This window comes from Scomber scombrus, chromosome 14, assembly GCF_963691925.1.
Source record: "Scomber scombrus chromosome 14, fScoSco1.1, whole genome shotgun sequence".
In the NCBI taxonomy this organism is placed as follows: Eukaryota; Metazoa; Chordata; class Actinopteri; order Scombriformes; family Scombridae; genus Scomber; species Scomber scombrus.
Window position 1 is genome coordinate 25,675,947 of NC_084983.1, and position 21,089 is coordinate 25,697,035.

A 21,089-nucleotide genomic window follows, 5' to 3' on the forward strand; every position below is an offset into this window, starting at 1 on the left:
TATTTTTTTTTTACGTATGCGAGGATCTACTTTCCGATCGCTCGGATTAAAAATCACCCCTCTTCTTACAGGAGAAACGCAAGGGGAAGAAAAGCTCTGGCGTGCGGGCTCTTGCACACGGCGCGCTTCCTACCGGGACTCTACCTACCCCCAGCTCGGTCTTTTTTTCCTCCTTCCGTCCCGGGCCACCGGGTCGCCTGCCGTGAGGGTTTTCACGCAATGAGCATCGATACACTTTTGGAGGCGGCCAGATATCTGGAATGGCAAGCCCAGCAACAACAGATCACACGTGGTGAGTTCAACATCAGACCGCTGCAGCCTGATCCGGACCACGGCGCTGCTTTTATTGAACCGTATCCCGTCACTATCTTACTTGGCTTTGGCTCGCGTTTACAACCGACCCGCCTATAGTGGACGGAAGCATGTGTAGTTTTCAGGTTTGTCATCCTGGATTGATGCCAAAAAACAGATTAAACTCTGCAAACCATCCACTGACTCCGAGTGGCTGATTAGTGCACATATTTGTCTTCTCTTTAATGCGGAAACGGGCAAAGTTGAACTACTTTGCGCGCTCTCGGTGTTTGTCTGTGTGTGTGTGTGACAATTTCAACACTCAAGTGACTCACCGTAGGCGCGCGTGCATGTGTGTGTGCGTGTTTCTGAATATGTGTGTGTGTGTGTCAAAGAGATAGCAGAGGAGCCCCTGTCCATTTATGCTCTGTGTCTTTTGTCATGAAGTCGAGAGTTCACTCTGTTGTTGCAGCAGATGCATCTAAAAGCTCAAATGCATGTTTTAAAAACTCTTATTTTAATAATGTTATTTTACTCTGGGTTATAAAAGACCTTCCTTTCATCCTCCTCCTCCTCCAGGATCGATTTGCCCCAGTTTTTAGCCGTCGAGCACCGGCAGGGCGGTGGCGAGCAGCGGCTGCTCTTTACATAATACCCTGACATCGCTCAGCTATCTCATGACACACACCGGGGCGGGACCTCACGCGCTCGCCTCGATCTCGGTGTGTATACCAGCACGCGCGACATTATAACATGTCTTATTTATTGGAAACCGATTAGTTGTCAATCAAATGTAATGATCTCTAAACAATATGAAAGACAATTGGAGGGGGGGGGCTGCTTTTTGTGTTTTTCCCCTCTGATGACGTGTCAGACAAATCAACCCCCTTACCCCCCCTCTTCCTCCCCCGCATACTCGCCCTACCGCGTGCCAGGATCCGCCCACAACGACCACGTGCACACCCTTGCTCGCTCTCTCTCTCTCTCTCTTTCTCTCTCTCAGACACACACACACGCACGCACGCACACACACACCCCGCCCCTCCCCTTCAGCCTACTGACAGTGGCGGGTCAGAGAGGGAGAAAGGAGGGAGTAGAGGGGGGGAAGTAGGGCAACCTCGCCTTGCTCGTCCCCACCCCCCCCAAATCCAGACTCAATGCAAAAGTTATGTAATTTACGTTTGCGTGCAGTTGGCAATCTGGAGCATGGTGAGTGTTTGGATTGTAGTCCCAAAGCTGGAAAACCAGTCAGGGATGCACCAGAGGGCCAAAAATACTCTCAGTGGACTCCAGTTTGTATCGTCTCTATTTGTCACATATTTATTTTCACTGTTGTTATTAGTCTGAAATTTTCCTTTTAAAAAAGAAATGGAAAAAGAAGAAATTCCTGACTAAAATGGCAACAAAAAAACATTGTAATGCTTCTTAAAAGGACACTTTTGGACACCCACAGATACATTGGTATCGGCCCCTAAACTCCATTATCAGTCAGGCCTTAATGGTAATTCATTAAATGTTTGTATGAAATAATCCAACAGACATCTGAAGCAATGAGCTGTGTTTCACTAACCTTGTTAACAGGACAACTAACTGCTTATAATTGTAAAAAGGAAATGTTATACACAGCACTATGACCTAAGATCTTGATCATCCAGGTCAATTTAAAGGACACATTCACAATTTTCTCTGTCTTAAAACAAGCATCAGGTGTCCATATGAGCACCATGAAAGATGTTTTCCTCTCTGTAATTATTCCTCCTGTGATGTTGGCCAAAATCCACAGCGTGTCCACACAGTCATTTATAAGTTTATGAAGGAATTGTCTGATGGCCAGTATGAATAGGAGGTGCTATTATGTCAAGAAAAACCTGTTTGGGTGTTAATTTGGATACCTGACTCTTGTTTTAAATCAGACTTGAAAAAAAGGTGAACCTGTCCTTTAACACCAAGCACAATGCACTTGTCTGTCTTTCACTGCAGAGCGGGACTTAAAAGAGATGTGAGTGCATCAATAATGGAGCAATAACATCGTAACTCCAATGCAGCACAACTAACAGTGTCAGATCTCAGATACATACAGTAGTTTTGTATGTGTGTGATGATGAAAGTATGTAACCACGCAGACCTTCTCAGAGGTGAACTATTGCCCTAGCTGAAAGGAAATTGCGTCACCAGGCCGATGCTGTCTCATCTGGAGAGGAGACCAAAGTGTTACTTCACACGTAGCCGGGCATGTTGGCAAGTAGTGTGTTTCTGTTTTGTTCTATAATGGTCATGATGGCTGCGATGTGTGTTGGCGTCATGCAGCTTTGAGGAATCCCTGGGATCTTCTGTTTCTAATGTTGCTGTTTCTATGGTAACGGAGGGCTTTCCGCATTGCTTTAAGTCTGCCTGTGCAGTAACTACTCACTTGTGTCATGTGTATGTAAGTGTGTGTATATGTGGTTGTGTGTGTGTGTGTGTGTGTGCGCCTCTGCATACTCATCACAAGCACAGCGTGGGAACGCTCCTCTTACAGTGTGAATTTAAAAAAAAAAATTTACATTTATTTTTACATTTAGTTTTCATTTGCAGTGTACTTGCAACACTTATTTTATATGTTGTCATGGCGCCAGCTCTGGTTCATCCAGTGTGAGTAGCTCCTTGACAATCGGCAGCTCCTGTTGGTCAGACGGTGCTGATATAGCCCAGGGGTAGAAGCACGCTCAGTGCTGGAACGGTCCAATCACAGTGCAGACGGAGGGGGGGTCTCTCCAGTCAGGAAGCAGATACAGACACAATTTCTGTGGTTATTTCCCCCCTCCCTACTGTCCGATTCCCTGATGACATCATTCCTTGTCGTGTTCAGAGATATAAACTACACAAAGTGACAAAAGATGAACAAGACCTGCATCATTTTTTGGATGTTGGATTATAAATTATAAGTAATTAATGTTTTATAAACTGTATGGGCATTCTGAAAGTAACCCTTCATAGTCATGTATTACTGTTGTCATATCGTGCATTTAAGGACATGAATAGCAAATTTAACCACTGGAAATACTCAATCATGACGTTTTCTTACATGTGAACTGAGGTTCAGGTTGTCTACTGTTTACCCATCACACCTCCGGGTTACATCCGCCCTTCTCTTCTGTACTTCTAACTTCTTTTGTGCATCTTGTTCTCTGCAGAGGAAGAGCAGCGCAAAGAGAAGGAGCTCATCAACAGGGAGGCAGAGTCCAGACGTGTGGAGCTTGTTGCCTCTTCGTCCCTGACAGTCAGAGCCAACCATGTCGCTTGGGGTGATGATGCTCACCGTCAACAGCCGCACCACCCTCCTGCCCCTCCGCTGCCCTCTCTCCCGCCCCCTCAGGTCCCCATTGCCGTCATTCCAATGGTCCCAGTTGTTACTGCCACACCCTCGGTCCCAGCCCTTCCGCTCCCAACGCCGATCGCGGCGGCAGCGACAACACACTGTGGCTCCCCGCCAGTCAAAAACGCCTCCTCCCCTCCGCAGCAACAGCAACAGCAACAGCAACAGCCTCAGCAGCAGCAGCCTCAGCAGCAGCAGCAGCAGCCAGCCTCGCGCCACCTGTTGTGCGCCCCCCAGATGAAGTTAGAGACAACTCCGCAGCTGGTTGGTGTAAAGCCTAACCAACCACAGCCTCAGGTTCAGATTCAGTACCCGACCTCCATCAGCACTAATGGCTCTGGCTCTCAACATGCACTGATTTCTCAAGCTCCACCCACATCTCAGCAGCGGCCTAACGGAGTGACGATGGAGGACCTGAGGGGGTTGGAGGGAAAGAGAAGACCTGGAGGGTGAGTTTATGTTTATGTGTGTGTGTTAAATTTGATTTTAGAGTTCAAATGTGTTTTATTCTTTGTGTTTATCATTAATGTTGTGTGTTTGCAGAGCGGGGACCAGAGAGGTGCATAACAAACTGGAGAAGAACAGGTCAGTCATTATCATATAAACTTCTCCATTTTTGCAGTTGGTGCTAACGGGCAGGAATTAAAGAAAACAGGCTTGTTGTTTCTTTAGCTTGACCAGCCACACACACATTTTTGTGTTTTTATGAAAGAGTTTTATAAGCTCAAAGGTCATGGCATTTCCTCAGCCTATAGAGAACCATGAAATCCTTCACAAGCGTGCAAAATCATAGTTATGAGGTTTCTTTAAATAACAACAGCATGGTTTACTTCTACTAATAAATGAGGAATGTTTTCCAAGGCGGTTAGGTAATGACAACCATACAACAAAGTGTGACTTTCTCGTTTCTGACTCTTCAGGCGAGCGCACCTCAAAGAGTGTTTTGAGACGCTGAAGAAGAACGTTCCAAATGTTGACGAGAAGAAAACCTCCAACCTCAGCGTTCTCCGCAGCGCCTTGCGTTACATACAGGTAGAGTTGCAATACAGTTCCTCAGCTTTCCCACCACAGTGACACTGTCAGTCTGTAGAAATCTGTGAGGTCTAACTCTACATTTAAGGTCGACTGGCTGCTTCTTGTTCTTCATCTTATTGTTGTTTCTCTGGTTTTGAACTGATTGGTTCTGCTCTGGGAACAGTGCAGGCTTTGGCCCGGTGTAGCAGATACACAATGCTGGTTTTGTTGGGCATTAAACTGTTTTGTGTTGGATGTGTCTTGTGACAATGATACAGTATTCACCAAATCAGCTCATAAGAAAGCGGAGAGTGGCAAAAGGCTACTTTTCTTCAGTGTTAGTTTATATTTGAAGCATTTCAGATTCTTATCCTGTGGAAGTGATGTTGTGTAACACCGTCCTCTAGTCATTTAGCGTCATGCAGTATGAAAAGGAAAAATAACTGGTTATCCCAAGAACTAAAACACTTTAGTTTAGGAAGACTTGTAGCATATTAAAGCAGAGTAGGAAACTGATATTGCATATGGAACCATGGAGCTGAGGGTTGTGGGGGAGGGGACAGCATAGCATGAAGTTTTCAGTCTACAGAAGTAGACGAGGGAAGATTTCTGCACTGTAGCAGAGATGAAATACAGCCTGGAGTTAGATTCACTAGTTCCTTTTTTTTTTTTTTTTTGCAGAGTAACGACTCCATGAGTTTGAGTTCAGTGAAATAAGCAATTGGGAGATAAATCAAGCCGTGAGATAGGAGAACTTATTCAAAACAAGACTTGCTGCAAGGTCTCGGGCCATTCTTCAGGGAGTGCAGCACAGAGGGATTTGAGGCCTTTGAGGTCTTTGACAGGAGATGATAGTTTTAATAAGAGGCTGAGCCAAGCTGCTTTTGAGGAAAGGCAGACCGCACAGCCCAGTTTTTAATACAAGTAATGCACTGTACTGATCGATCATTTATTAATCAAAAATGTCAAATGTTAGTGTTGTATATGATTTTAAATTGAATATTTTGGGGATTTTGGACTCTTAATTACAGGCATTTTCACTATTTTTCTCATCTTCTGAGACAAAACAAATGCCGCCCTGGTCGTCACACAGCCTGCAGTACACACTTCTGTCTGTTCCCCACTCAGGATTTTCACAGTCAGCACTTCAGACTGATGCATTGACTCGGAAAGGAGGGGGGGTGACTTGTATTCTCACATTCTCATCAATATTCCTCTCCATTTATGTAGTTACATATGTAATTCATTCTTATAGGCCTACACACTAAACATTAATTGATAAAGCCTCCTATGAGCAATATAATTAATGTCTCCCCCCAGTTACTGCAGTTACACTACAATCAAGCTCTGTCCCACCATAAACTGATAGAACAGCTACATGAGAGAGAGAGAGAGAGAGAGAGAGAGAGAGAGAGAGCGAGAGAGCGAGAGAGAGAGAGAGAGAGAGAGAGAGAGAGAGAGAGAGAGAGAGAGAGAGAGAGAGAGAGAGAGAGAGAGAGAGAGAGAGAGAGAGAGAGAGAGAGAGAGAGAGAATAACAGAAATATGACTTATAATAAGTAGTAACAGTGGGAGTCAAGCAGGACGAGGCAGGCAGCAGGTGGTCCACAGACACAGCTCCACAGACACCTGAGACACAAGAAAGCACAAGGAACATGCCTTAATGGTACAGATGGGGAGGTAGAGGAGGAGAGAGGAGCTCAGTGCATCATGGGAAGTGCCCAGCACTCTCGGCCTAGAGCAGCACAACTAGGAGCTGGTCCAAGGCAAGCCTGGGCCGACTCTAACTAAAAGCTTTGTCAAAAAGGAAAGTTTTCCCCCTATTCTTAAACACAGAGAGGGTGTCTGCCCCCCCGGACCCAAACTGGGAGATGGTTCCGCAGGCTGAGTCTGATAGCTGAACGCCTCCTGTTCTAGTTTTGGAGACTCTGCGAACCACAAGTAACCGTTTGTTCTGGGAGCGCAGTGTTCTAGTGGGGTAATACTATGAGCTCTTTAAGATATGATGCTGTCTGACCATTTAGGGCTTTGTGAGTGAGGTGAAGGATTTTAGGATTTTAGTGTCAATTCTGGTTTTTACAGGGAGCCAATGCAGCAAAGCTAAAATGGGAGAAATATGATCTCTTTTTCTATTTTTTGTCAGCACACGTGCAGCTGTATTCTGGTCCGGCTGCAGCAGAGAGAGAGATAGAGAGAGAGAGAGAGAGAGAGAGGGGGAGAGAGAGAGGGAGAGAGAGAGGGAGAGAGAGAGAGAGAGAGAGGGAGGGAGAGAGAGGGAGAGAGAGAGAGGGAGAGAGAGAGGGAGAGAGAGGGAGAGAGAGAGAGAGAGGGAGAGAGAGAGGGAGAGAGAGAGGGGAGAGGGAGAAGGAGAGGGAGAGAGAGAGGGAGAGAGAGAGAGAGAGAGAGAGAGAGAGAGAGAGAGAGAGAGAGAGAGAACATTCTCCTCTAATCTATAATAAAATCGTAGGTTTTATTGTAGACGAGTGAGTGTCTCACCCCCTGTTTTTTCCCCCCTCTCTCTCGCCACCTCTCCTCATGTAAACCTGTAAATCTGCCTCTCTCCCGCTCTCTCCCGCTCTCTCTCTCTCTGAGCCATGTGAGATTTGAGCACATGGCTAGCGCAAGCCTGGTGACGTCACCGCTGCTCGTCCGCTCTGCACATCTAGGTTGCAGAGAGAGACAGTGACAGGTACAGGGTGCACTAACGGAGCGTGCTCTCTGAGCATGTGCAGCAGCTTTATAACAAACACATTTGTGCAGATCTGTAACAGCTGTATCTCAGATTGTCTTTGTCTTACAACCTCTGTCTGCCTCAATCTTTTCTTCTCTTCGTCTCTGTCTGTCTCGCCCCGTGTCGCCCCGCTGTCTAAAGCCTTTAGAACACTTGGTAACCATGGCAACAGGCAGCAGGTGGCCAGGGCGCTGTAGCCAGTCCATCGTCCATGTTATTCTGTGTGTGTGTGTGCATGCATGTGTGTGATGTAAACTAATCAAATTCAGCCTGTATTGGTCTATCTGTCAATGGTTGTGAATGATGGAGCAGTGATGTGACTTCAGGCGCTTCCATTTGCTCCTGTTGAAATTTTTTTTGGCCTCGTCTTCGTATCAACTATCTTAAGACCACACGTCCACACAGACACGTCTGTGATTAAGGCAAAGACACCTGTTCAGCCAAATATCATCACACTTGAGTCATTTTCACCTTTTTTTTAATTTGGGAGAACGTGTTGAAAGAGGAAGGATAAAAGAGACAAGGGGGTGTAAACGGGGAGAGGGGTGTTAAGGGAGTGATGGATGGGGGAGTGTGGGATGCAAGTGTAGAGGAGGGAGGGGGAGGAGCGGGAGGAGCGGGAGGAGGGGGCTGTGAGTGAGCTAAAGCACCTGACTGGAAAACGTCCAGTCACATCACTCCTTATATGTAATTGCCCCAACACTTCACCCAATTAGAGAGCTCCTTATGTTCTTTTACAAACTGCTGTTCAAGCAGCCAAATCCTGGCGGATGAGGTTGCCAGGGAAACGGCTATGGGTGGCAGCTGTTTCCTTGGTGATTCGCTGCAGGACTAATGGTGTCTAGGTTTGTATGGGAGGACCTTGAAATGATGTTCATGGATGCACATGTGCATAGAAGCTGTCGTTGTCCCTCTGCAGACAACCACAATTTAAAAGTCTTTAGTGTGTCAGAAGTGTTTTGTCTGTTAACACAAAACCAGCATTATACTTTCACTCTGGTGTCAAATGTTCAGACCATTAAGACCTCATTTTTGGAAATAACACAACGTCTTGAGCTGTAAAGTCTGTAAAACTGCTCTTATTCACTCATCACTTCTTAAAAGTGGAAAAAGGCTGCATGAAACGATTCATGTGTCGGATGAGAGATGCTGAGCTGGTCACCGGGTCTGGTTTTGGTCTAGCTGGTAGTTGCAAAGACAGCTGTGAGTTTGGCCGGGTGCGGTGAGGAAAGTGGGCTTGCGTGTGCAGCCGTCACATGCCCGCATAGAGTAAACAGCTTTCATTTTCTCTACTTTTTTTCGCCCATCCTCCTTTTCTCCCTCTGTTTGTTGCACCAGTAGGTCAGGAGACTCTGTTTTCTGCCAGAATTTATATCAACTATTCAACAAGTCAGCTGGATGTTTAGTTTATAGTAATTTTATGACATTAACTAGCTGCACAGAGCAAACGCTGCTTCTGCTTCTTACCAGCACAATCCCTTTGCTCCCTCCTCCCCCGCCTCTCCAGCCTCTCCAGCCTCTCCAGCCTCTGTTCTTTAACTAACACATTTTCCCCCTGTGCACCCCCCTCCCCCTTGCTCCCCCTCCGTCCACCTCCCCTATTCCTCCCTTAGTAATCTGCGTTAATGTCCTTAGCCTGTCGTACTGTTTGGTGTTCATGCGTCAGCTGACCCACACAGAAACTGGGTCACAGAGACGGAGTGGTGGGGCCGGGAAAGCTTTGCTCTGTCTTTCTAAATCTTTCATTCAAGTTTTATTTCATTTTGTGTCTCCTGCTGTTTTTTTTTATTTCCTCCATTTCATTTGTAAATCTGCAGACAGCGGCATGACAGTGCTGCGATGGGCCTTTATACTTCCATTCAGTCAGACCTGACTGTCATGTTCAGTCTGTGGTAATCCAGTGACGTCACAGTTGTTTGGATGATGTTGAACTCGTGTGATTGGTGGAAACAGGAGACGGCAGGACATTTACTCCCGCTCTGACCTCGTTCTTTTTGAAAAACAAGCGTGATACTCAGGAAACAGGAGGAGCCTAAGTAGATAATGCAGAGCAAAGCACTTGAACATGCTTTCATTGGCATGCATGCATCCATGCTGGTGTATGAAACTGGGATAGTGAGGAGAATTTCCAAGATTATGCAACCCGGGAGAATTGTGGCCAAAACTGCACAGAGGAAGCAGTTGATCACATTTCCTTTTTCTGTTGCCGTGCCAGTTCTTAAAACTGTAGAAAACTGTAAAGATTATTCTTTAGCCGGTCAGTGTGTATTATAAACTCTAAGGTGGAGTCTTTATTCACCAGACAGAGCACGGCCTTTACGTCCGTTTCCTCTGTTTTTATAAGTTTCTGTGTTTTTATGATCTGACCCTGTTTGCCATGTTAATTAGCCGTCACTGCTCTTAACACAACCTCCAACACTTCCTCCATCTGTTTTATATCAAAACATTTCCAGGATTTCAGGAGGCGCCACCTCTTCACCTTCCTCAAAGGCTTTTACTGAAAACTGCTGCAGGAAGTGTTGAGCTTATTTAACGGCAGCTTAACAAATCCAATCAGCCAGAATTAATCAAGTGGCTGTTTTTGTGTTCAACAGAGAAACTCAGAGCAACACAGTGGTTATGTATGACATGGCTGTTAGTGTTGAAACCCACTTATATTGTATTTGTATGTTTGAGAATTAACAGTATACGTGTTAACCTCATACTGTCGTTAATTCTGTTAGTAAAAATATCAGAAGAAGTGAAAAATGGCCTTCACATTTTCCCAAAACCTAACTTAACATAATGAAGAATGTTGTTTTATTCAACCTCATGTCCAAAAGCTCCACAATATTCAGTTAATTATCATATATGACACACAAAAGCATCAAATGGTTAAGTCTGAGAAGCTGAAATCAGTGAAAAAAGTACTTAGACAATCGACTAATCAATGAATTGTGTCAGCTCTAAATTCTACCATGATTGTCTATTCTTATCTGCTGTGTTGTGTTTGTCACCCTAAAGACTCTAAAGCGTAAGGAGAAGGAGTTTGAGCACGAGATGGAGCGTTTGGCCAGAGAGAAGATCGCCACGCAGCAGCGGCTGGCCGAGCTGAAGAACGAGCTCAGCCAGTGCATGGACGTCATGGAGATCGACAGAGTCCTCCGACAGACCATCCAGCCAGAGGATGACCAGGCCTCCACGTCAACTGCCTCAGGTACACAGCACTTTAACCTCTTACTCGCATACTTAACTAATTATAAGAAATACAATGTGGGGGAGAAAATAGTGGTTGATCCATTTTAACTTACAGATGGTATTGTTTCTTGGATCTTATCATGATGACTGTTTCCTTTTTGACCTACAGAGGGTGAAGACAACTTTGAGCAGGACATTGACGAGGACGTCCCCGCTCCTCCTGCTCCCACGTCCCTCCCCAAACCAGCAACCACCATCTTACAAACCCAGCAGCTAATCACCTCTCCTCTGTCGATACAACACGCCACCATGCCTCTCGCTGGAGTCCTGGCCACGCCCTCCCCCTGTGCTCTTCCTCTCCCTCAACCCATCGCCCCAGCACTAGCCCCAGGTCTGCCCCCGGGGCCGCCAGCTCATGCCATTCAGACCCCGACTGTGCAGGTGCAGCCCACCGTCATCGCTCATGCCACTGTCTCCCACCCTTCAGTCATCCAGGCTGTCAACCACGCCCTGCCAGCAGCCAACCACAAGCACCTAACACACATCGCCCCGTCACCGGGCCCCATCTCCTCCACCCCTCAACAAATCGCGGTGGCTTCGGCTGCCACCGTCAATCACCAGTCGATTACCGCCCAGCCCATCGGACACATAACCGTCCACCCGGTGGCTCACCTGGCAACGCCCCTGCCATCCCACCTCCCCCTCTACCCCCAGGGAGTGTCTGTCTCAGTCTCCCAGCCGACCATGATGGGCCACATCACCCACACCTTCCCCCACCACCCCCACGTCCAGGCCAATCCTCAAGCTAACACTAATGGAGCCCAGATGAACGGCGCAGGCATGGTGAGCCAGGGGAGCTCTTCGCTAGGGAAGCCCACAGCAGTCCTGGCCCCCCATCCCCAACTGGTTGGGCAGGCTGCCGTCCTTAACCCCGTCACCATGGTTACAGTCCCAACCTTCCCCGTCAGCACACTCAAACTGGCCTGAAAGAATGAAAAACAGAAACGTAGGTGGGATGGACTGACAAATGGCAGACAGGAGAAGAAGAAAAATATCCAGCGCCCGCCCAGGAAAACGTCTGGATCAGTTTTCACACTCCTATCAATAATCAAAAGCTCTGAAAGATACGTGTGATCAATATCTCCAGGGATATGTAGGTCGCAGCTCTGTTCGTTAACCTGTTTCTGAACAATAACACTTTAGCAGAGTCAGAGGATCAGGCCATTGTTTGTGAAAATAAGACTGTGACATTCGTCCCCCGCTGCAAAAACAGGAACTCTGTTTTTCCTTCCTCTCTTCCTTCCTTCCTTCCTTCCTTCCTTCCTTCCTTCCTTCCTTCCTTCCTTCCTTCCTCTCTTTCTTCCTTCCTTCCTGTACCCGTACAACCAGAAGCACTAACATAATAAGCTCAGTTCACACTCAGGCATCAAGGATTTACCTTAACTATTCACTCACTCATTGAGGGAAAGCGCACGAGACAGAGAGAGAGGGAGAGAGTATTGTTTGTCATTAGGCTGTTGCCGTGGTGATGCCCGTTTTGTATTCACATAATCATGATGTCATGTGGTGGAATAATGTCACAGATGCGATTTAGTCTCTCATATCAGTTACACTTTGATGACATCATAGTCAGAAAAATACCATCATGGCTTCCCGACACAGTTCTGCACTTCTTGTTGTCGGGAACATTTTAAGATCCACAAAACTGCTTTTCCCATTTTTCCCACGTTGCTCCATTAAAGGACCAGTGTGTAAGATTTTGAAAGATGTATTGACAGAAAATGGAAAATGATATTCAAGTATGTTTTCATTAGTGTAAAGTAAGCTAAGAATCGTTGTGCTTTCGTTACCTTTAGAATGAGTCTTTCATAGCTACACAGGAAGCGGGTCCTCTTCCACAGAGGCCGCCATGTTGCTCCGCCATGTTTCTACAATAGCCCAGAATGGACTAACCAAACTAGAGAGGGCTTTTCATGTTTTTTGTGGCCACTGTAGGTTCCCCAACACGCTTGTAAGTGAAGGGAAGGGATAGGGGAGGGGTATATTACCTGTAGATGCCCCTGAACTCTACACACTGGTCCTTTAAGTGACTGTTTAGCCCTCTTTCCATCTTTCTCCAAACAATTACTCACCACTGCACTCACCAACAGCTTACCCAGTACACCTTGCAAGTAGATTAAGAAAATGAATGAACAGTAGATGGCAGCACAAGATTAAAACAGGGTCCGATCTACAGTTAAACGAGACCAAATTACAGACGTGTCGTCTTTTATATGTGCCGTCAGCTCCTGATGATGTGTGCAAGTCTCAGGTGTCCCGTTCAATACTGGAGTTACTGGAGTCATTTATCCTCTGCCTCTTGTGGTTTTCTGTTTCTGTTTCAAACACAGAGCGACTCTGGAAATGAGCGGCAGGGTTTAAGAGGAAGAATTGGGACGAAACCTACTTGCAGCCCTAAACACGTAATCACTTTGGTGGTTTAATGATTACTTGATTTTCCGAACATACTGCAGCATCTGATGTCACATCTATACAGACAACTTGGACTTTGCCTGTCGGTCATTTGACACACATTGGATTTCCTCGTAGAGGAACCACAGATTATTAATTTAAGAGAAGAGCAACAAGTTCAAGTACAGCAGTAAGAAAAGCCTGAAAACAGTTCCATAAAAGTTAAGGGTTGGACTCCAGTTTTAAAATTATAATCTGTCCCACAGTGCAATGTTGGCTCAGCAGTAGTGTCAGCTCTGTTTAAGGCTCTTCTTTTACTGTCTAGGATTAATTTGATTCTTGCTCTGCACTCACAGCACTGAGTTATGGGCGAGATCCCACAAGCTGGTTTCACTGTGAAAACTCCTAAATTATTCACACACCTACAGATTTGTAATTTGACTTCAGCGAATTCCTCACAAGACTTTGCGGTTAATTGTTGGGTCATTCCTAAACCGCTGTTTTCTTGTGCATTTCATTGGCTTTTATACCCATTAGTAAGTTCTCTCAAAACATTCAGTGGCAGGTTTCCTCTATATGTGACGTTACCTTTACTAACTCACCGTAGGGGCAATACAAGTTTTCATCCTCTTCACTCTAATGCAACAGCTCCCTCTGCTGCCTCATCCCAGACCTCATACTGATGTTACTCACACACAACACTTGGGGGCACAACACAAACTTCCTGTGCTTTTTAACATTCGGAAATTGAGTGTAAAAGTTCATTCTTGACCTGAAATAGTAGTTTGACAAAAAAAAAAAAAAAGTCCTAATTTAAGAAATGTGGAACTTAAGTGATTTGAGAAACTCTAACCTCTGAAGAATCTCATAAGAAGTGTTTGAAAACTCTTATTTAAAAGCCAGCAAGTTGACCGTGACTTAAGATTTGTATTTGTCAAACTATTGTTTTCTCAGTTAAAGATCTTTAAAAAAGTTTGGATCCAGCACAACAATGGTTTAATAGCCTGGTCAATCATTAGTTTAAACCTACCATCTCTTAGCATTTGATTGTTGATTTGTTCGTTGTGACAATGAAGCAAAAATCCTCTCTTCCAGACCACAAAATGAATTTATATTTACATTTCAAAAATGGAAAATGTGTTGTGACACCCACTTCTCTTTGTGTGTGTGTGTGCGTCTTTTTTTCTCTGTATGTCTGTGTGTGTGTGTGTGTATGTTATTGTGTGTTTATCATGGCTCCACAGCCTTCTTGCCAGCCTATACATGTCACACGACTATAAAGTCTGTGGACTCCCATCAGTGTATGTACTCAGTGTTGTGTGAATCTGCTCCCCGCGTCCTCTGCTGTTTTCTGTACGTCATGTCTGTATATGTGACTGTATTCAATATGTTTTATATTCTGTACTATAGTTAATCCTACTGTACCCGTAGCATGGCTCTGTTTTTTGGTTATGCAGTTTGCCCTGTGCATGATCGAGTGTGTGCGCGCCCGTGTGTTTGTGTGTGTGTGTGTGTGTGTGTATGCAAGCTACTTTTTTACACAGAGGTGATTTATGGTATGAGTCTGTTTGGGTGCTATCGTGTGTGCCTACACTCAGTTTTCCTGAACACTGTGACAACTTTGGCAGAACACGTACGCATGGAGCGAATGGAAGAGACAAAAGATTTACTGTCATTGTTTGTTTTTCTTTTTCTTTTATGTTAAGTTTTTTCCATTTTCCCAGACGGACTGAGACATGGGGTGGAAAAAGTGAAAAAAAAAACAAGAAAAAAAAAGATTTTGCTCTTTTCTCGATAACATAATAATGTCTAATATTCAAATTGAGTTTTTGTAATATTTGTATGTACGTATGAAAGTTTTGTAAATCTGTGATCGTATGCACGTTTTGGCATATGAGTGTATGTATCTACAAATTTTAAATGCTTGTTTCTTTTTGGTTGTTTTGCATGTAGATTGCTGTTTAGGTTCTTTTGTTTCAAGGTTTTTGTTTTTATGTTTCTTTTTGGGACCATGTACAATACTGTATAACGTGGGCAGGCTCTTGGACCTCATGCTACATTGATATTATATATGAATATATAAAACATGTTTTCCCTATGGAGAAAGTTTTAAGTTATATATCGCCTGTACACTTTGGGCTGCCTTTTAGATCTAACTGTCCACTGTTTAAGATAACAATGATAATAGATAAAAATATTAATGATGAAGAATTATGCTGATGAAATAATAAATCTTATTACATTTACAACACATCTTACTCCTCCTGTGTTTAATGGATTGACGTATGTTTGGATGCAGTTTGAAAGCTTTTTTTTATTGATGTTTTTAGACTTTATCATTCTTACAAAACAACAAATTAATGTCAGAACAAAAGATGAAAAATACAAAAAAAAGGACAAAAACACAAAACTTGACTCACAAGTAATGAAAAATGTATTTTACAGATTTAAAACCCCAACGGTCGACGTCACTACTACTGCCTCTAGATGGCAAACACCATTAAACATGGATTCTCATCTAGGATCCCTCCTGCAGCACAATAATCAATCAAACAGTTAAGCGGTTGTGGTTCAGTGTTCAGAGGCAGTGAGCGATCCTCCATCTCCTCTGAGCATCAGGTGTTCCTGTTTTATCTCCTCTCTCAGGGAATTAGGGGACAATCAGCAGCCTTCTCTCTGGCTGTTCTGCATCTGCTCCTGAATCCTCTCCAGCACCTCCTGCATCCTCTTCAGCTGCAGAGAGGAAGAAATGAAGTAAAGCAAAAATACCTCTGTAACTGATTCAATGAATGAATGGATGACCTCGGAGAAGCAGAGACGCACCTGTTCGTCTTTCTCGAAGATGAGTCGTTCCTTCTCGGTGTCGACGACGGCCAGCGGTAAAGGAATATCGGTCTCGCTCTCCTCGCGGTGCTTCTCACGCAAACTAAAACCCAGAATCATAAATACAGGCACACGAACAAGAAAACAAACTGAACATGTGACATCAGTGTGTACATGCTGCAACTGTGCTAACAAATAAGGAACTAAATGACAAAAAAGAATGACTTCAACCAACTAATCAATCATTCCTTGTTTGCATCCTGACTCACCTGCGTTTCCGCTCCTGCACCACCATGCGTGTCATGTTCTGGATGCAATGGGCTCTGTAGTTTTCGTAGTGTGTCTCCCGCGTCACGTCCTTCAGATCCTGCATGTGGGTCCTCACCAGCATGTTCCTCAGCAGCAGGAAGTCGGAGTGAGCGGGGTTCTCCACTGGACATGTAACGACAACAAGCTACTGGGTCACACGTGGATTTTTTTTTGTTTTTGGTTGTTATGGAAAAGAGCAACAGCGATGTGTGAAACTGAGACAAAATGTATAGAGTATAGTCGTAAACTTATTTGGATTATTTATAAATAAATGTACCACAAATATCTGCCAAAATTGCTGAATTCAAAGTATTAGCTACCTAAAACTTGGACTGAGAGTGTGTTTGTGTGTAATACCTTCTACCACTCCCCAGGGGTAGACACGACCCCTGAACTTGCGACCTTCTCTCTCCACCTGAACGTTACTCCCAATTACTGCGAACGGGATGCTGTCCTGCAGAGAAAAGCAACAACAATAAACTGTCAGTCCTAAATTGGATGAGATGACACATTTCAGCCATGACAGATGAAACTGGCGAGTCAACTGAAGAACCTTTAGTATCTGGTCCTGTTTCTTATAGTCTTCGTCCTCATCGGAATCACAGTCAGGAAACTGGTAGATGTTGATCCCGAACTCCTTGATATCCTCTTGGATCTGAAGAACATGAACATATTGACACGATAATATGTTTGAGAGAAAGTCACAAAGAGAGATTAAGTGAAAACATGAAACTTTCTTTACAGAGATCCATAGGTCCTTAAACTAACTCTGAAGAATCCATAGATGGAGAGTCTGAGGTGCCATTCAAAGTCCAAAACTACCATCTCATACCTTCATCTTCTTCCTGCAGACCTCTGCGTGTGTCAGACTATCAGCTTTTGCCAAAACAGGAACTATGTTGACTTTTTCATGCAAGGCCTTCATACACTCCACATCCAGAGGTCGAAGACTGACGGGAGAAAACGCACATGCATGTACAAAAATATGATACTTGAACCACTTTAGGTGTGACCATTGCCGCACTGTTTTATTAGTTTAGCTTCATCGTACCCGTGGCCGTATGGAGAGATGAAGTACAGGCAGCAGTGGACTCTGTTATCCTGAATGTTTCTTCTGTTCAACCCACTCTCATCTCTGAAGTACTGTTCAAACTGCTGGTCGACGTAGTCTTCTATTGGCTTCCAGCTGATGCATACACATAAAAACACAGGAGTGTGATCATGATGCTTTGAACATGTGTGTGGAGTAAAACTACACTGCAGTCGCATGTTGATGACCTCACCTTTCTGTGTTGTTGACAGCATCTCCGAACCCTGGCGTGTCTATGATGGTGAGCCTCAATTTGATTCCTTTCTCTTCAATGCCAATGTCGTGTTTGATGATGTCTATCGTCTGGTTGATCCGTTCTGCAGACACATACAAATGAACAGTGTGCACAGAATAGATACGTACAAGAAAACACATTCACACACTTTAAGGTCAGAAAGTAGCAGCGGCATCGAGGATTGAAATGAAAGCTCATGTAACTGATTTCTACAGAGAGACCAGACCTCTCCATAGTCTGCTTCCAGCTACAACAGTACAAATAGAACAGAAGTGATCTCACCTTCTGCATTAGGAACCTTTCGGTCTTTATATAGGTCTGTGAGAAACAGACTGTTGATCAGTGTGGATTTACCAAGGCCAGACTCTCCTGCACAGAGAAAGAGAGATGCTATAACCCTGATACCTGAAACAGCATGGGTCAAATATCCCATTCAATCCTATTCAGTCATAGAGCAGTAATGGCATTAATCTGCACAGATGACGACATTTCTGTGTCAGTCTATCGAAATCCACTCTGATGTTATTGGTTGAAACTTTCTTTTTTTATTGATTTTCATCTGTGGGACTTTCGTGCTCACATCCAAAAGTACTTTATTGAGATATTCATTGGGGCCATGGGTGTGTCCAGGGTTTTGCTCAGGTATAATGTGACAAAAGAGCTATCAACTATTCTATCCTTATTTCTTTAGCAATGTGTTGCCAATATGAATGAATTAAAGGGCAAGCTCAAAATATATGAAAATGGTATTCCATTTATTCAACCACACTGCCTCCTACAATAATCCTTGAAAGCCCTGCTGTATAAATGAGTCACAAAATACTCTTCAGCAGAACTGTCGATAGGATCTTGAGTTGGTTGTTCGAGCCTGGCTGTCCCACATATCGTTTCAGTCATCCTCAGATATCTCCAGGCCCCGACTCGCTCTCCTATTTCTGGTCGACTTGAACAGTGGAGAACACCTTGTGATACAAGCTGTATGTTGTCTTTAGTCTTATAGGCATTGATGAATATATTGACCAAATTAGGTTCGCTGAAACTTTTCTCAATGTTTGTATATGACGTGATTGTTGTGTAACATCTCCCTTTTAGGAGGGAAGTTTTTATATATCCAACCATTATGACAGCTTCATTCAAGCCTGAGAAGATATTACAGTTAGCACACATAAAGAACAACTCACCTGCCACCATAAGTGTAAATGTGAAACCTTTCTTCACTGTTTTTCTGTGAACCTGATTGGGTAATGTAGCAAAACCCACATATTCCTTGTCCTGATCCTGCAGAAAGAATACACAAGCATAACATTTAAGTATGCTAGCATGTTGAGAATCAAATGATTTGTTCAAATATCAGTAAATACTGGGAGATTTCAATACAAAGCTATGAAATAATATTATTATGACTGATCGGTTGATTTACACTGGTCGTTCAATTAAGCTCATGGATATCTTTTTTAATTGTTTTCCTTCTTGAAATTATATTTTTATTCTCCTTATAGAATATCTACAACCGTCTTTTCAATCTCAAAACACTCTTAATGAACTACATTACAAAAACAGACAATAACACATAGATGTACACACACACACACAGGTGGCAAAAAAAAACACACCTCTGGAGAGTCGTAGGGGTCAAAGCGTCCCCATGGGCTGCGTGGACGGGAGGCCGGGCTGAGCGGACAGTCCACAGAGCTCTGAGACATAAGCTGCCTCCTCACAGGCAACGGCTGAAACACTGAGTCCGGTCCCATGTGAAATGGTCTGTGGGGGGCCGTCATAGAGCCTGTGGGGTTGCAGGGTATGGGACGGGGCAGCCTGGGAGTCCCAGGAAGGCTGGGGAGTCTCCCGTTGGTTGCTGACCCAGTCCGCTCTGCCTCACCATAGTCTGGCACCTGGTGGCCTGTTGTGTGTTGATGTTCGCCAGGCTGTGAGGTGGGAGGCAGGTCTCTCATGGCATAGGGAAACTGTGTGTCCTCCTCATCCTGAATGGACAGAGTGGACAACTGGAACAGGAGGAAGTAGAGCTATACATGGCTTTATATGGACTATTAATAGTCTCCAAAATGTAATTAGATTAAAGTGCTTGAAGCTCATGTACACAAAGCTAGTAAATGAAAATATTTGCCAGGGTTATATGAGTCTTTCTTTTGTCCCCGCCTACCTTGGTCACCTCACAGACAGATTTCAAGATGAACTTTTTTGAACACCAGTCAAATGGCTGCTGAATGTTCAAATTTTACCAGCCAATAGATTACCATTGTTTTTTTTGGCTAGTGAGTGAAGCATATTTATAAGCCACTTGGATATTTTACCAGCATTTGGCTAGTGCTACTTTTGAGTAATTTCCCCCTGAAGTGACGCTACTGGCTACAGCCTGAGCAGCTAGGACATACAAGCCTCCACATGTCTCTAACAATAGATGTACATTTCTCTGGTCTCACACTGTGCTCACATCCTCCTGTTGACCTGGTCAACAGCAGATGAAAACACAACCCACACTGCGGCTGGCCTGATCAAGATTCATCTGGCGTCCCTCTACCTGTCAGCTCTCATTACCCACAGAGCTTTGCAGCGGGCTTAACCCAGCTTCTAATGCTCTGACAGAGTGGGGGTTAGAGATTTAACTCAAACATACACACACACACACATACATTAACACACAAGCTACAAACACAATCATTTAAGACTATTCTACAAACTTGTCCTACCTCCTTTTCTGACAAAGTTGCAGCTTTTTTGGGCAGAGATGATAGCATATAGTAGAATTAGTTTAAAAAATTGATAAAAGCAACACTATAAATTCAATTTCTTGAAAAAAAAGGGTACGGTGTACTACCGCAGTATTACATAAACTTCAACATGTATAGGTCACACACAACTCACACACTAGAATGGGTCTAACAGTAGTGAGGTGATAGAAAATACAGTAAAATACGCCACAGAGGATGTAACGAATACAAGCACCTTTCACAAATATTAACTTCTGTAGGAATATTATAACCTGTTATGGTAGTTGCTCCAATGGCTGAGCAATCTATGCTGTAGAGACTATCTAAAATATCAATAAATCAGTCAAGTAACAGAGTTGTGTAAAAATGCAGGTTTCTCCGTGTGTAAACATACCTTTTCTATTGCCGTGGAACCTGACCGGAGAGGACATGTGCTCCATGAAGCGGCAGCAGGCTTCTTAAACCCCAGATCAGAGGCAGAAAAAGGATTAACTACAATGTTAGTGATGCAGAAACACCAAATGATATGAGAACTAATAAAACGTGATGAGGCATACAGTGTATGTGCGTGCGCATGTATGTGTGTGTGTGTGTGTATGTGTGTGTGTGTGTGTGTGGATCAGTGCATTCGACTGAGCTCTGGATGCAGTGAACTCAGACTTGCTGCTCTGACGTGGAAGAGAGAGGAGGAGAGTGTTGCAAGTTTATTGGTCCATACTTGTTGATAATTGTTTGGAAAGAGTTTAGCTATTGTCGCACAAGGTTTTTTATTTTGACAAAGAAAGTCAAAGAGATATCCTTTAAAATGCTTCACAGGTTTTAACCAGCTAATTATTATATGTAGAAACTCCAGAAAGATGTAAGTTATACTTTTTGTAAGGAGCTC

The 21,089-nt window shown here is 44.1% G+C and overlaps 2 protein-coding genes across 3 annotated transcripts; one reads left to right on the forward strand and one right to left on the reverse strand.

The window, feature by feature from the left end:
- Positions 1-15,258, forward strand: mntb (MAX network transcriptional repressor b). Its single transcript, XM_062433852.1, has 6 exons — positions 1-292; positions 3,465-4,095; positions 4,190-4,231; positions 4,567-4,678; positions 10,393-10,585; positions 10,736-15,258. Exons 1-6 carry the CDS (start codon positions 220-222, stop codon positions 11,551-11,553), a joined length of 1,869 nt encoding a protein of 622 aa, XP_062289836.1. The 5' UTR covers positions 1-219; the 3' UTR covers positions 11,554-15,258.
- A 53-nt stretch (positions 15,259-15,311) lies between these two features.
- septin4a (septin 4a) lies at positions 15,312-20,728 on the reverse strand. Of its 2 annotated transcripts, none has more exons than XM_062433853.1 (12): positions 20,598-20,728; positions 19,088-19,477; positions 18,656-18,752; positions 17,757-17,843; positions 17,433-17,556; positions 17,201-17,335; positions 16,982-17,099; positions 16,703-16,804; positions 16,507-16,603; positions 16,110-16,272; positions 15,841-15,943; positions 15,312-15,750 (listed from the first exon to the last, which is right to left on the reverse strand). In XM_062433853.1, the coding sequence occupies exons 2-12, from the start codon at positions 19,424-19,426 to the stop codon at positions 15,679-15,681; spliced, it is 1,437 nt and encodes a 478-aa protein (XP_062289837.1). In that variant the 5' UTR covers positions 19,427-19,477; positions 20,598-20,728; the 3' UTR covers positions 15,312-15,678. The 2 variants fall into 2 exon arrangements, with proteins under 2 accessions (XP_062289837.1, XP_062289838.1); XM_062433854.1 differs by having other exon boundaries at positions 19,088-19,456; positions 20,598-20,718.
- Positions 20,729-21,089: the final 361 nt, after the last annotated feature.